General features: G+C 28.9%; 1 protein-coding gene and 1 long non-coding RNA gene across 8 annotated transcripts; one reads left to right on the forward strand and one right to left on the reverse strand.

Moving 5' to 3' along the window:
• Positions 1-364: 364 nt before the first annotated feature.
• On the reverse strand, positions 365-9447 carry LOC124957427. Of its 5 annotated transcripts, XM_047514486.1 has the most exons (14): positions 9303-9447; positions 7117-7228; positions 5549-6533; positions 4811-5441; positions 3858-4443; positions 3580-3769; positions 3280-3403; positions 2843-3082; positions 2539-2751; positions 2001-2422; positions 1614-1853; positions 1104-1306; positions 943-984; positions 365-850 (listed from the first exon to the last, which is right to left on the reverse strand). In XM_047514486.1, exons 3-14 carry the CDS (start codon positions 6326-6328, stop codon positions 712-714), a joined length of 3810 nt encoding a protein of 1269 aa, XP_047370442.1. In that variant the 5' UTR covers positions 6329-6533; positions 7117-7228; positions 9303-9447; the 3' UTR covers positions 365-711. The 5 variants fall into 5 exon arrangements, with proteins under 5 accessions (XP_047370442.1, XP_047370443.1, XP_047370441.1 ...); XM_047514487.1 differs by lacking the exon at positions 7117-7228 and having other exon boundaries at positions 9303-9422; XM_047514485.1 differs by lacking the exon at positions 9303-9447 and adding an exon at positions 8438-9189 and having other exon boundaries at positions 5549-7228.
• Positions 9448-9811: 364 nt separating this feature from the next.
• LOC124957371 lies at positions 9812-12408 on the forward strand. Of its 3 annotated transcripts, none has more exons than XR_007103508.1 (3): positions 9839-10173; positions 10328-11964; positions 12065-12408. It is a non-coding gene; the product is annotated as an uncharacterized LOC124957371 (long non-coding RNA). The 3 variants fall into 3 exon arrangements; XR_007103509.1 differs by having other exon boundaries at positions 9842-11031; positions 11132-11964; XR_007103507.1 differs by having other exon boundaries at positions 9812-11964.
• The last annotated feature ends 3386 nt before the right edge of the window (positions 12409-15794 follow it).

Here is a 15794-nt window from a genome sequence, read left to right on the forward strand (position 1 = left end):
AAACTTTCAATTGACTTTGACAATTCTGGAATTTTTCTTTTCTTGCATTTCAAAGAGTACAGTAAGAGTCTATTTCTTTCTTAGACATTTTTTAAGTAGTACAAGCGGGACATTGATATATGGTCCGACATTAAAGTAGTACAATCGAATCAGTCTTATAGTGTCGGACGTTTAAGTAGTACAAGTAAATCATTTTTATGAGATTGAACATTTAAGTAGTACAGGTTAAGCATGCTGAAATATCAATAAAATAACAATAGAAATGTACGTAAATTATATTTATTATGAAAGATTAAAAAAAAAAAAAAGAAAGAAAAAAATGTTATTAAAAATTTATATAAAGTACACTTGTTATTTAATTAATTTCATTTTATATCACAATTCTATTTATATTTGTGTTTGTTACATTGTTATTAGTATAAAAGTCTATTTTAAATTTGTATAGATTTAATGAATGAGAAAAAAAAATTATAAGATATTTAAGGAATGCTTAATTGGTAAATACTCCGTATGTTATATAAATATTACAAATGCGGTATATATATATATATATATATATATATATATATATTCTAATGTATATAACATCATATTTATAATATAATCTTTATTATAAAAGTCTAAGCTCTCGTTAAAACAATTTAAGTGGCAGTAGGTATTCTATATTCTATAAAAACCCTGTAATTTACAAAAATATTAATTTACATATAGTTATATGTCCATTAAATTTATAGCAGATGGACGTAGATTGGTTTGAAATTCTCCAAAAAGCATAGCAGCTAACCATTTGTATTGTTCATTCTTATATGTACCAGCTAAAATATTACCAAAGAAAGGATTTTCCTTGCATCTAAAATAAAAGAAAAAAATATTCAACGCTATAATAATTTAATTTTCTAAGACTTTGAGTAAGAAAATAATTAATTATAAAGATAACAGTACCTTGTTGGTTTTTTATTTCTTAATATAAACGTAATAGTCCAGCTGCAAAAGAAAAAAAAAAAGAAAGGAACAAATCAATACGATAAAATAATTAAATAATAATTTTAATTTAGATAAAAAAAAAACCAAAGTTTTAACTTAATTAATATTAATATATTTACCCCATTTGTGGATTGCGTTTGGCCTCATGACCTATATACCAAATAATATCTTCAATTTTCCATTCGTGCAATTTGGTAGAACAAACTTTATCTTTGTAACAATATAATTTAGCCTGACTAAATTCGAAAAGATAATTCTTAAAATTTTTCGACTTTACGTCTGCATATTTCAATTCCCCCGATATCGTCATGGGTGGTTTGATCTTGAATAAAAGAGAAAAAAAAGAAACAACAATAAACAATTTATCAAGAGAATAAATATTGACAAAAAGAGAGAGAGAAAAAAATCGTGTAACCATAATTGTTGCTTCCCGTTTAGACATATAAAAATATCTTTTTTTTTTTTTTTGTTTTTAATTGTTCTGACTCACGTTAATTGATCTATCTACGTTATACAAGTGACGTGGGAAAGAAACAAAATATATATGCTACTACTTTAATCATTTGCTTATATATATATGTACGTATTTCTATTATTAATTATTATTTCGCACATATATAAAATATTACCAATGGTACAATATCTCTGTATAATCTATCCTTCTTCAATATTAAGATATTATCCTTCCTATCATCTGGATCCCAATAACCCCATCTAGCAACTGTTTCTAATACACGTTCGTTATGATGAAGTGGTCTCTTCAATGCACCCGAAAGTGCATATTCTTCTAAACACAATTCATGAGCAAGTAGATTAACTTTTTCTGACAATTCACGACATACATCGAATGCCGTCTTCTGCGCTCCGATCTAAAAATAAAAACTATTACTTTTTAAGTACAAACCATTATATATATATATATATATATATATATATATATATATATATATATACATAAAAAGAAAAAAAAATGTTATTTCTATAATTGTTTTAAGGATAATTAAATAAATATTTACCGATACGTTAATGCATTCTCCTTCTTTCGAAAGTAAATATATCCAAATTTTTAAATCGCCCGACGGTGCACCGCGCAATCCATTATTAGAAACATGATGTTTCTCAAGAACTTCTAAAATTTTAGCTTCCTTAGCGAGATCCGCGTGAGACAATTGATATAATTTTGGAAATAAATGTATCAAATCGCCAATCACTTTTGTCTCCTCCCTGTTCCAATCCTCAGCACTATTCTCTCCTGCGTGCATTAATGTAGGTCCCCAAACTGCTGAGAGATTCTCAACCGTCATCAAGTTTCTTGAACTTTGTTGACTAAGATAATGTAAATGAGCAAGTATTCGACGTATAGTTGCTGATGTTATAGGATCCAATGTCGTCAATAAATTTCTATAAATCTGTATTCTTTCACTTTCATTGCTAAGTTCTAAATACAAAATGAAAAATATTACATGTATATGCCCTGGATATCTTGATGATAACTCTGATATAAAATTCATTGAACTGTTGTATAAAATCATGATCGACAATTATTATCTTTACCTGAGCATCGACAAAGCAGATTATGTATACTGGCGGGAAATAAAGATTCCGGTAAATCCCGAAGAAATCTTCGAAGAACCGTAGCAACGTCGTGTTCTGTGTAAGATCCTCGAGTAATTTGTATCGCCCATGCGTCTCTTCTAAAGGCTTCCAATAATTTAATAACGGCACTACTAGATCCGCTGCGACGATAAATTCCTTCCGACATTATACCTGTTGTTATAATAAAAAAAAAGAACAATTACCCTTTGACATTAGTAATAACAATTAGTTTAATTTAGATTCAAATAATATTTTTATTAACCATGGGTGGAGATAAAATTGATGCATTTGTCGAGAATAACAGGGACATTGTCATGCGTTATTTGTTGTTGTTGTAATGCCGGACCACAGTTGGTAGCGGCTTGATACAAGGCATGTCTCCAAGCTGAAGCTTCTTTTGAACCAGGTGCTGCTATATGCAATGCACCGGAATCACCAGCGTCAACTACTACTACAGGTACATATTCATTATCCGAATTTGGCCCTTCTTGTTCTCTCAATACTAAAAGAAAATATTTAATGTACATCAATCACTTGATTAAAAAGGAATAATCTGGCATAATAAAAAGCGACGATATATCATGTGAAAATAATGCTTAATAGGATCGTAAGACGAATTGGTTTAATAAGATCAAAATAATATCACCTTTTTTTTTACATGGAATATTACTATCGTATCATATTATTTTATATATTTACCTATATAACGTGCCTTTCGTAAATCTAAATATTCCAATATCGGAGGCTCCAATGAATTCGTATAAACCAATGTTCTTTTTTGAAGAAGAACCCAAGCTGCGAACCATGTACCCGTTATACCCTCCTGCAAATTAAAATATATATTTAAATAAAAGATTTCTTTTGTGATAAATAATAATCGCATACCTTTTATCAGATTCCTTTTTGTATGCTAAGAAAATTATAATGTTACTATTTTGTACCGACGAACTATATGTCTTCTCTCATTGGCATTATCCTTTATTTAAAATATTTTCATACCTTTAAGTAAACCCAACCGGCTCTAGTAAGATCGGATGTGTATTTTATAGGGAAAACCGATGTCATTGCTTCTAAAATTTTTTGAGCCCAACTTCTTCTCTCCGCGATACCCTTTGCATAGAATATATATACATGGGGTTTAGATTCACTGCTAATCGCTATGCAATGTACCGTTTCACCGTCTACTACTCTGTCATTAGAAATATTCATTATAAAATAAAATTGTATTATCAAACATGACGAATGTATTATCAATCAATCGAATATATATTACTTACTTAATATCTTGCAAGAGATGAATGCTATAAACATTTTCAAGATTAATAGTTTCCTTCAGGGTTGACATACTCTTGTCATTATAAAAAGATAATTTTGGACCAGTCAAAACGGCAGCCCTTTGAATCAAATCTTTAGCTCTTTCAATACCAACACCAGTTTTATAAACAATACCTCTATGAGTCGAATTACATTGAGAAATATTACACTTAGGTCTATCCATTTTAATTTGCTTCGAATTATGATCGGCAGATCCCTCGTGATCACGATTTCTCGATAACAATTTACTACCACTTCTAACAAAACTTATGACATTCGGTTTGATCACGTTGGCCGTTGAATCTTGACTTAATTTCTTTAATTTTTGAATTACACTGACTTTCCTCGTATCGTCGTAAGTCGTTTTAACAAGAGAATTCGACGTGGCATCGTCGACGACAACTTTCCCCGTAGTAGTAGCCATTTTAGATTCTATGGTCGTTGATGATACATCAGGGATTACTTTGACGGTTGTTTTTCTAGGTGGTACAGCTGGTTGCTTTTTTCTTGTCATTTGAACCAATTTTGGTAAAAGTGCTGGATTCTTACCTGTACAAAAATAGATTAATATTAATAATAATAATAATAATAATAATAATAATAATGAAGGCGAAGAGATTAACCCTTTGACTGAGAGTTGTTCTAAGCTGAAGCGCTTCGCGTATGTGGCTATATATGCGTCCAACGATAGCCTTTGCTGGACGCATATATGCGCCCAATAGCAGTCAAAGAGTTAAAGTATTAGAGTATCGTAAAAGGATTTAACTCTAGTTGTAGACCTGTGTTGTGTAGGACATCAGAGCCAACTTTTGAGCTCAATTAAAACAATTTGCGTATTGTATAATTCACGAATTTCTTTTTTCTCTTTTTATAATGTCAAAATTGTAAATGTTTAAGTATTACTGACGACATTTACCAATTTCAACCTCGTCGTATTCGTTCTTAGGTAAAGAATCGAATCTCTTAGGTGGTTCTGGTGGTATCAAAGAGTCCTCGAGCCTTTTCTCTTCCAATTCCGTTGGTTCCTCGTTCTCGTTATCTTCGTGAAGATCTACGGTACTTCCAGGATTACTCGAGGAATCATTAGTCAATAATAATGCTTCCAACAACATCAAATCGTTGCTCTCGTAATTATTATAAATGTTTTCCTCTGTAGTCTTTGCGAATGGATCGAATTCGAATAGTAAAGATTTATTACTACCACTGCTACTCCCTTGTTTTACATTGGATAACATCGATTCAAATAATTTCTCATCTTTATTACTCTTCGACGTAATATTATTATCATAAATAGAATTTTCTAAGGATATCAAACTGGCGTTAAATGTTGTAAAATTCACGTTCACTGCCTGTTCTAACGTTTCCTCCTCGGTACTGGATATCCTATCGAGTTCATTAATAACTTCGGATTTGTTTGACGGCGGTGTTGTGTCATAAAATGTCCAAGAATCTGATCTCGACAATCTCCTATCGATGTCGGACTTGCTGTCGCCGGTTAAGCTCACGTTTATGTCGGATAAATTTAAACTTTGATCCGAATCGCTACCCTGCAAACGAACAAACAGAATCGTCTTAGAGTCTAAGATATTAAAAAAAAAAAAAAAAAGGAAAGAAAAGAAAAAAGAAATGATATAAAATAATATAATTGAATTACCTGACGTTGAATAAAATTGAAAAGATTGAAATTCGAATCTGGAAAATCTCTTTGTACTTGTTCGGAGATGGTAGAACTAAGAGTATCATAATGGCTGCTGCTGCTCGATGTAAATGAATTTAATTCGTCGTTGATAGATGATTCTACAGGAAGCGGGGGTGGCGGATATACCGGTGGTGGTGGACTATATCGTAGCCCGGAAAGATCTTCCTCATTTCTGATACTTTTAAGATTACCACTGAACGGACTGTGAAAGGTAATACTGCTAAATATATCATCGGCTGGCATTGATACGCATCTTTCGTCATCAATGGCATTATTATCGTCCCCAATTTTTTTCGTATTCCTCATAACATTAGAATCATGCATGATATCCTCCTGATTAAGGGACGTCAATAATCTCCGTGTCAAAAGATTCTTCATAGATTTTTCAAGGCGTATACTGACGTTCCTCGTACTCGATATAACGGCGCGTCCCTTTAACGTCATCTTCTCAGATATCTCATCCTTCAATTGACGTGAACTGGTACTCAATTGTCGAAAAAATTCATTCGAATTTCTTCCCTCGTTATTATTAGATTTAACAATCTCATCACTTTTCTGACTCGATTGGCTCGATTCGCTCGGACTTTTACTACGTGCCGGCGATGACGATGATGACGATGATGCCGGTGATGGTGATGATAAAACAACAGGTACCGGTGGTACTTTCCTTGGAGCCGGTACTGGACGTTCGGCCATTATAATTGACCTCGGCTTTGGTATCGGTTTTGTCTCCATCTTTATCTTTCATTAATGTTCTTTCTTTCTTTCTTTCTTTCTCGATAGGATATATTACCCCCCACTCACGAAAAAAAAAAAAAAAAAGAAAAAAGAAGAAGAAGAGAACACTCTCCGTCTTTTACATCTGTATTAGTTCTACTTTTTGCTTATCACCTTTTATCATTATTATTCTCACGTTTGACACAACCAGATTACTCTCAGGCTAATAAAAAGGAGCAATTGATGGAGGGTTCGAAGAAATGGAAGGTCATTGAATCAACGTAATTGACAAATTTGTATATAAGGAAAGAAGGGTCGTCCGTACACCCCTTTTCTCTCCTCTTACCTTTCTTCCTCCCTTTTTCTCACGAGTCAATAAATTGATCGCGGATTAATAAGATGGAAAATAAATAAATTCTCGTGGGGAAAAAAAACTCTCCGATATTCTCTGATACGTGAAACGTTATAAGTCACTATTATTACTATCAGTTTTGCGATAGGATGGGCAAACATTTCCGGTTTGAAGCATGTCTATCAAATTCACTCAGAAGAGAGAGAGAGAGAGAGAGAGAGAAAGAGAGAGAGAGAGATAGAGATAGATTACATATATGTATTATACATTTTTCTATTACGAATTCTCGATTGTATATTTCGATCCATATTATTTTTCATTGTTGTGGATCCATATTATTTTCATTTTCATCCTTCAAGAAGTGAAGGAAAAGGAAAGAGAGAGAGAGAGAGAAAAAAAAGAAAGAAAAAAAAAACAGAAAAAAAAAGAAAAAAAAAAGGAGAAACAGTCATACAAATTCTCGGCTCCTTTTGTTAAATATCTCGCCTATGGTTAAATTGATTTAATTGCGTTTTATGGTGAAATATCATTTTAGATGAATCATATCCGACACTCGTCAATATATTCTGTAATCAAAAAACAAATACATATACACGCACACACGCACATACACACACACATATATATATGTATTTATATATATTGCTTTTTTAGAAGATGTTAGAGAACAAATAAATTAACAAGAGTCAACAAAAGAATCAATAGGAAGCTATTAACTCTTAATGCTTCGGTGATCACACCGGTTCAAGGTCTAACATTTTTCTAATGTGTTCATCCGCGACGATTCATTCGTTTCGTTGAATCACAAAATAATCTTTTTATCTTTTTTTTTTCCTTTTTTCTGACCGGGGGAAAGAACAAAGAGGAGAGGAGAGGAGAGTAGAGATATACCGTTGGATATATCATTAGAAATTGCATAGAAGTAGCCTTTTTAATGAGGTTTCAATGATATAATTTATTATTTTTATATCCTCTCAGTTATCACCAATCATAAAGAAATATTTCATTTAATATCGATTCGTTTGATCTATCGATCATCCTCTCTCCCTCCTTCTCTTTCATACTTCGATGAACTGTATAAAAATATAAATAAAAATAGAAATAAAAAAAGAGGCGTTCGAAATGATACTACTACGCAATTATTACGATACGTTCGACGAATGAACGTAGAGAAAGAAGCAATATGGCGCTCGATAGATCGATCGATCGATAGATAGATAGATCGATCGATAGTTCGATAGATCGAACGAACGAACGAACGAACAAATGGTCATACAGCCAAAATATTTTTTCTATATATACATATATATTTTAATTTGCGCTCGTCCTTGGTAATTGTGTATTATTAAATTAATTTAAAAAAAGAAAGAAAGAAAAAAAGGAGCAACCAACGAAATAATTAAATGATTTAACTTTGTAAATAAAATAAAAAAAGAAAAAAACAACAAAAAGAAATGTTCAATCTGATAAATGAATTTTAATAAAAGAACGAACGTCATAGATGTTCTTTCTTCACAGATGTCCTTTTAAACTTCAAACTGGTTATAATCTGAATATGACACTGATTCATTGATAAGCATAGAGTCGCACTCACCACGCACAAACACACACACACAGAGTTGAGAGAACAAAGGAACCTGCAGGAGATTTAATAATGGAGAAGTAAAGGAAATGATTATCTTCGTGAATATGAAACTAAAAAAGAAAAAAAGAAAAAAGAAAGAAAAGAAAATAAATAAATAAATGAGTAAATAAATAAATAAATAACAAAATACCTTTCTTTCCCCCTTTTCGTTATTTTCCTTTTCTTAGTTTTTTTCTTTCGTTCTTTCTTTTTTTTTTTTTCAATAATTCACCATTTGCACGAAAGAAACTTTTGCACAAACAAACAAACTAATGACGGTAATAATAATAATAATAATAAATTATTAATAATAATAAATAAAATGTGTGTCAGTTATTCGAGAATAGTGAAAGTCCTCAGCATTATATTCACAACCAGATAGGTAAGTATACATATATATATATATATATACACCATCATCGTGGGTCAGAGACCCACAATTGGGTATATACTACAGTTGGTTGTTGGCACTGTTGTCGCAACTTTTCCTTTTCTCTTCCCCTTGACCGTCGTCTACTGCCACTACTTTTCTCTCTCTCTCTCTCTCTCTCTTTTTTTTATATATTCTCCACTTCAATTGAAAAACTTATATATTGTAGAAAAGACAAAAACGATACACAATACTTGTCATCCAATATTTGATCAGGTGCAATGTGGTCAATGTAGTTACCAACAAGTACGTATATATTATATATATATATATATATATGTATATAGACACACATCAATTTCGAACGTATTGTACACAATTTAAAAGAAAAAAGACAGGAAAAGGAAAAAAACACTATTCTTTATCTCACTTCCCGTGTTTCCTTGGTTACACACGATAAAAATGATCTATAATTTTAGTGAAAAAAATTACTAAAATGAGAGTGTGCGTGTGTGTGTGAGAGAGAGAGCGAAAGAGAAAGAGGCAGAAAGAGGCAGAAAGAGGAGAGAAAGAGAGAGAGAGAGATAGAGAGAAAGGAAAAAAATAATTGCAAGCAACGAAAACAAGAATGATAAAATGACATTACCACTAATATAGAAGAGATCCGAACAAGATCGGATATCGTACTGAACGTCTACCATTTCGTTGGAAACGCACAAGCTCGATATCTTCCCCCACCACAAACTCCACTGATCGACCGTAGCTCCCTTTTTCAAACAATGATGGCTGCTGATTGAATGGAAGGATTTATATCTCTCATATATATATATATATATGTAAAAAGAGCATACTGAATAAGAAAATGATTCATCCTTGCCATTCCTGAATAAACTGTTATGCCAATTATTGTTATCGGTGTAATATAATCATGTCATATATATGATTCTAGTTACTATTTTTATCATTTATATCTTTAGGGAAAAAGATATATGTATATATATATATATATCTTTTAGACAGAGAAAAAGAGAGAAAAATGAAGTATATATACCTATATGTATATATATATATTTTTCTTTTTAATAATAATAATTTGTTGAATGTGTAAATTAAATATGAGCGCGAAAATGTCGTCACATCCGGTGACGTAATTCCGGTGGAAGGAGGCGTGCCGATCTCGAAAGATGCGCATGCGTTTAAGGGAGTAGACATTATTCAGTCTGATCATTACGGCTTTCTTATTTTTTTCTTTATCAACGTGTTTAATATTCACATTTTCGGCGTGAAATAATGACCGAGACATATTTCTTTTTATATAGTTAAACAATTTGATCTTTCAAGTATGCAAACAACATAAAGTGAAATTACTTCTGATAGGAGAAGATCTTTAATGTACGATCGTTAAACACCGGTAAATCCAAATGAAAAATTGGTAGACATGTGTGTGTGTGTGCGTAAGGATGAATCATCGATTTGCTATTAAAGAAGGATCAATTAAGGATATTATTAATGTAAAGGTATCTTTATAGTATCTATGGAAATATTCATACTGTATGATTAAGTTTATCTATTGAAGAAACTTTGTAATATGAAATTAATTGAAAGTGACAATACTGTAAAAGCATATTAATGATAATGTTGAATCTCATTGAATGATTAATTATTTTTAAGGGATACTTTTGAAAGAAAAAACACATAATGATAGTACTTCTATGCGATTTAACAGAATCATTTGATACGTTCATAATGTTGTTGAAAGATCATTATAAAAATGAGCTCACTTTGGAATTGGACAAATTAATAGATAAAAGAGTTTTGAGAAAGAATCATTTAAAGTATAACATGAAAAAATCCGACGATAAGACCTTATATATATTAAGAAATCAAGCACAATATATAATCAGGTGTAAGGAAATAAAGGATAAATTCTACAGTAATTTAGTCGTCATATATTACTTTCATAATAATTTAGGACACATAAAGAGGTTATGTCGAATGTATAATAAATGGAAGGAGAAAAGTTGAAAGAAAAAAGATCAGTTAAGTTATATAATATTATTATAATATATGTGTGTCTTCATGAGCATAAATATCGTTCAAACGATCCAGATTGATTCAGGAACATATATCAGTTGAAAGATACAAATAATGCTTTATTAGCAATAACAAGACAACATTCTATAAATTGTTAACACATGTGATACAGAAAGTTAGGATATAAGGACTACGATAAGACTACGATAAGGACAATTCAGGCATTGGTATTCAAGACCATAATTAAAAGGATTACTATGAAGAACCAAATGATCAAGGAGATCTGCTACGGTACATGTCTGAGAAGGATAATTATCAAGAAAGCTTTTCCACAAAAATCTGTAAGTAAGTTTGAATCCATACTAGAGTATAGATGTTTGCGAAAACATTGGAAACAATGAGATCAAATCAAAACCTAACATTGATCGATGATTATGGTAGATATAGATTATGGTAGATCTTAAGACTTTTAGATTGGACAAAGGTACAGAGTATATCAATAAAGGTTTAAAAGATTTCTTTGAGAAGAAATTGTAGCCAAAAGAAAAATATTGTTCTCTCTTGGAATTGGTTTATAAATTGATGCCAAACTTAAGGAAAAAATATTGGGGAGAGGAGAGGAGAGACTATCAATTTTTCCAACTATTTGCAGAACATTCATTAAATCTACAGGAATAATATCTCAATGGAAAAATGGATTAGAATGAAATGATCTCAAAAAACATTATAAAGGATATTGTCTCTTGGATATGAACAAAATAATTGTAAATCTTGATCTGAAATTTATGGATTCGATGGCTTAAATACCAAGGAAGATACTTTAATAAAGGATAACAATGAAATAACAATAAATCTTCTTAATGCTATTCCATCCTATATAGAAATGAATGATTAAGAAAAAGCCAAAGACCACATTGAAGATAAAAAAGAAGACTATATCAAAGATGAAATTGTGTGACATTAAAGAAGAAGTAATATTTACATTAGAAGACATGGATGATCTTGAATAATGACTGGACTAGTTAGGAGCAAACTACAAAAATTATATATCAAGAATACAGACAGTTCAGTTCAGACAATTTTGCAGGATACACTCATACCATGAATTGATAAATGGTTTAATATATCTACCAATTGTGCGTACACCTGACATATTACGCAGTAAGTTATTTAAATCAATATTAATTGGTACAGGAGATCACATTGGAAAGGAGCCAAAAGAATACTTAGATATCTTAAAGGCATTGATCATTATTTCATATCTTATCAAGCAGGTAATAGTTTTTTGAAATTGAAAAAAGATGCATAAAAGATTGCCAATTCTATACAAGTTATTGTTATTTTTTTCCCTTCTTTTTTCCCTTCTTGGTGAAGGTTCTATTTCATGGGAATTAAGAAAGCAATGGACTGTTGCTTTATCAACTAAGGAGACAGAATACATGGTGATTACAAGTGCTATTAAAGAGGAACTTTTAAGGAACTGGGATTAGTTATCAAACTTGATGTCACTATTTATGATGATGATTCAAGAGCATTGAAATTGTCAAGGAATCTAATATGCCATGGGAAATTCAGGTTATAGTATCTATACACGAACAATATGGTTGCCCAAGTTTTAATCAAGGCATTAAACATTTCAAAACATATCAAGTGTTTTAAAAGTGTTAGTTAATTCAATTGTCATTTTAATATTGATTTTAATAAAAAATTAAAATATAGTTCTTTCTTTTTTGTTTATTTTTGTTTATTTTTATTTTCTTTTATTTCCTTTTATTTTTCATTCTTTTTTCTTTTTTTTTTTTTTTTTTTTTTTTTATTTATTTCTTTATTTTTGTATTTTATTTTTTATATTACATACATTATATATATTAATATAGGTGATGATAGGTTGTTCAATTAGAAAAAAAGTATCTATACATTTTAAGTTAATTTCAATGGAAAGGTTTTCCTTTTTCTTTTTTTTTTTTTGTTTATTTTATTTTTTTTTCCCCCTCCACCTATTCAGAGATCACAATGGTGACGACAGATTATAATCGATTTATATTTATTTATGAGAAAAAAAAATGATCGTTACTTTTTATGAAATTAAAATCGCAATACAGATTCACATAATTACATCAAAATCCATATACATTAGAAAGGTGTCACGTGTACAGTTGTGTCTCTTTCTAATATTTAATCTAATATTCAATCATATTATTTGATTTTAATAATTAGACGGAACAATTTTTATGATTCCTTATTGTAAATATGTTTTTCGTTGATCGAAGAAAGGACGGCCATGATTCTAAGGACGAATTTATCATTGATTAATGGTTTTTTTTTTCTTTCTTTTCTTTTTAGATCTAATAATTCATTGGACGAGTCAGACATTTGAAAACCTAAAAAGATCTAATTTTACAATATCATAAAGCATTCGTAATATTTGATAAGAAAAATACTATAATAATAATAATATAATAATAATAATAATAATAATGTCTTTTCTTTCTCTTCTAATTTTTTTCTCAACTTCATCTTTTCTTTTCCTTTGAATTTTTCTTTTTTTTTTTTGTTTTCACTTTTTGCCTTTTTTCTTCTTTTTTTTCGTTTTGTTTCGTTCTCGCATATCTACAGATAGTTTACGATCATTAATGAACATAAACTTTGCATTGCGTGAGAGACTAAGTAACACAACTTTATTGTTTTGTTTTATTGGAAGGAGAGGAACGATAATAATTAGAATATATAATTATAAGTATAATTAGAACAGAAAGACGATTGATTAAATATGTGTATGTGTATGTTCATTTATTATACTCAATCAGCAAAAGAGAGAAATAATTTTAAACTATGTAAACTTAATTAAATTCATTTTCATTCTCTTGAAATTAATGCAATCAAATAATAATGAAATATATATATATATATATATATATTTAAATTTATATAACTTTCAACACTACAAAGAGAGAAATAATTTTAAATTATATAAATTTAATTTAAAATTCGTTTTCATTCTCTTAGAATGATTGCAATCAAATGAGAAATACATATTCATTTCAAAAAACGATTGAACGATTTTATATCTTACAAATATAATTAAATTTGTTTTCAATCTATTGAAATCATTTTCATCAAATAATAATGAGAAATATCTATACATTGCAAAAAAAAAAAAAAAAAGATCGGACAAATATTTAATTGATGTTTAATTTATTATTATCATTGGACATAAATAAATTTATTTTATATATAATAAATAAAAGATATTAATTCACCAGACGAGAATGAATGTTTGTTCTGTAGCTTTTTCCTTTATTTATTTATTTATTTATTTATTATTTTTTTTTTTTTCGTTTTTATTTCATTTCATCGTCAATCGTCTATGATTGAAATATGTAATATAGAAACAGTAAGAAAGAAGAGAAAGTGAGAAAGAGATTGAGATTCGAAGAAAATATTTGTAGGCACATTCACATACACACATATACATATATTAATATATTTGAGGGACGCATTAAATCCTTCGAATTTTTTTTTTTTTTTCGGTGAGAATAAATCGCAATCTTAACAATTGGATTTACTATGGACCGTCCTACACGAGCCATCTTAAAATAATGAAAAGTATTGATTTAATTTATCCAAATATTTAATCATATGTTACTTCAAATATTATATAAAAAAAAAAAATATATATATATATGAAAATGATAAATTTTATAATTAAATAGCAATATTTATAATAATTACTAATAACAACAAAAAATATGCTCTTTCTTTTCTAACAAGATTAAGCTCGTGAAGGATTTTTTCTCACTTCTTTTTTCCTTTTTATTTTATTTTGTACAGGTTTACGCAGATATATATATATATATATATATATATATATATATATATATATATACATTATTTATTTATATTATTATATGTTTTATTTAATTTAATAGCAAATATATTATCACATTTAGATTGTATTAATTTTTTAAGACGTATCTCCATCTGTTGATATCCTTCGACGAATTTATTTTATATAAGTCTAAAATTCTTATATTATTAATATATCTCAATTATAAATAATGCTTGTTACAATGGTTTTGTTTGAAAAAAAATGTTTAATGATCTAAAAAAAAAAAAAAGGAAGAAAATACGCATTTTATAGCACAAAGGAAAAGAATCTATAGGAATTTCGCTTTGAGCAAAAATTGTTCGTTAGCCAATTATTACAAGTTAATTATATCCTTAATATAATACATTATATAATAAATAACATAAATTCGTCATACGAATGTACATTAAATACTATTCAACAATTTTAATAATTAATGGCCAGTTGTTTTTTAGGTAGACAGTACATATATGTATATAAGTAAATAAATAAATATACATATATATATATATATATATAAAAAATCATGTGTGTATATATAAAAAGATGTCGTTGGCAATTTATCACACGCCGCTTCTAATAAACACATTAAAAATATAAAATATTTAAATACAATATATATATATACATATATATATATATATATATATATATATATATATATATTTCAAAAGCAAGAAAGTTTATTTTTATATTTATTATTATTAAATATTATTGTTATAATCATGTTAGTGTAAGAATACGTGTATATTTGTATGTATGTAATGTTGATGTACGTATATATTTGTATATATTTAATGTATGAATGTTCTATAATTTAAGAATGTAATAATTAATAAGAGCTCAATTTGTTGAACAACCATTTTAATGTGCAATACATATCGTATATCGAGAGTTCTTACAAACATTTTTTTTTCCATTTCTTTCGTTTTTTATATTTTTTTTTTTCTTTTTTCTTTTAATTTTTTATTTTTTATTAATTTTTTTTTTCCTTTTTTCTCTTTTGCTTTAATTAACAACTAGAACGTATTTATTAAGTACAATAGATTCAAAAATTGACACACATTTTATAAGTATTGGCTTTCGTTATTTTCCTCAAATGTTTATCTAATCAATTAATAATTGGTGGATCCCCCACGATCCTTCGCTCTTTCAATAAATTTTGTCCTTTTTCTTTTCGTTTGTTTGTTCGTTTCTTTGTTCATATTTTCTCTTCAAAAGCCATTCGAAACGAAC

This window comes from Vespa velutina, chromosome 25 (genome assembly GCF_912470025.1).
Source record: "Vespa velutina chromosome 25, iVesVel2.1, whole genome shotgun sequence".
NCBI lineage: Eukaryota > Metazoa > Arthropoda > Insecta > Hymenoptera > Vespidae > Vespa > Vespa velutina.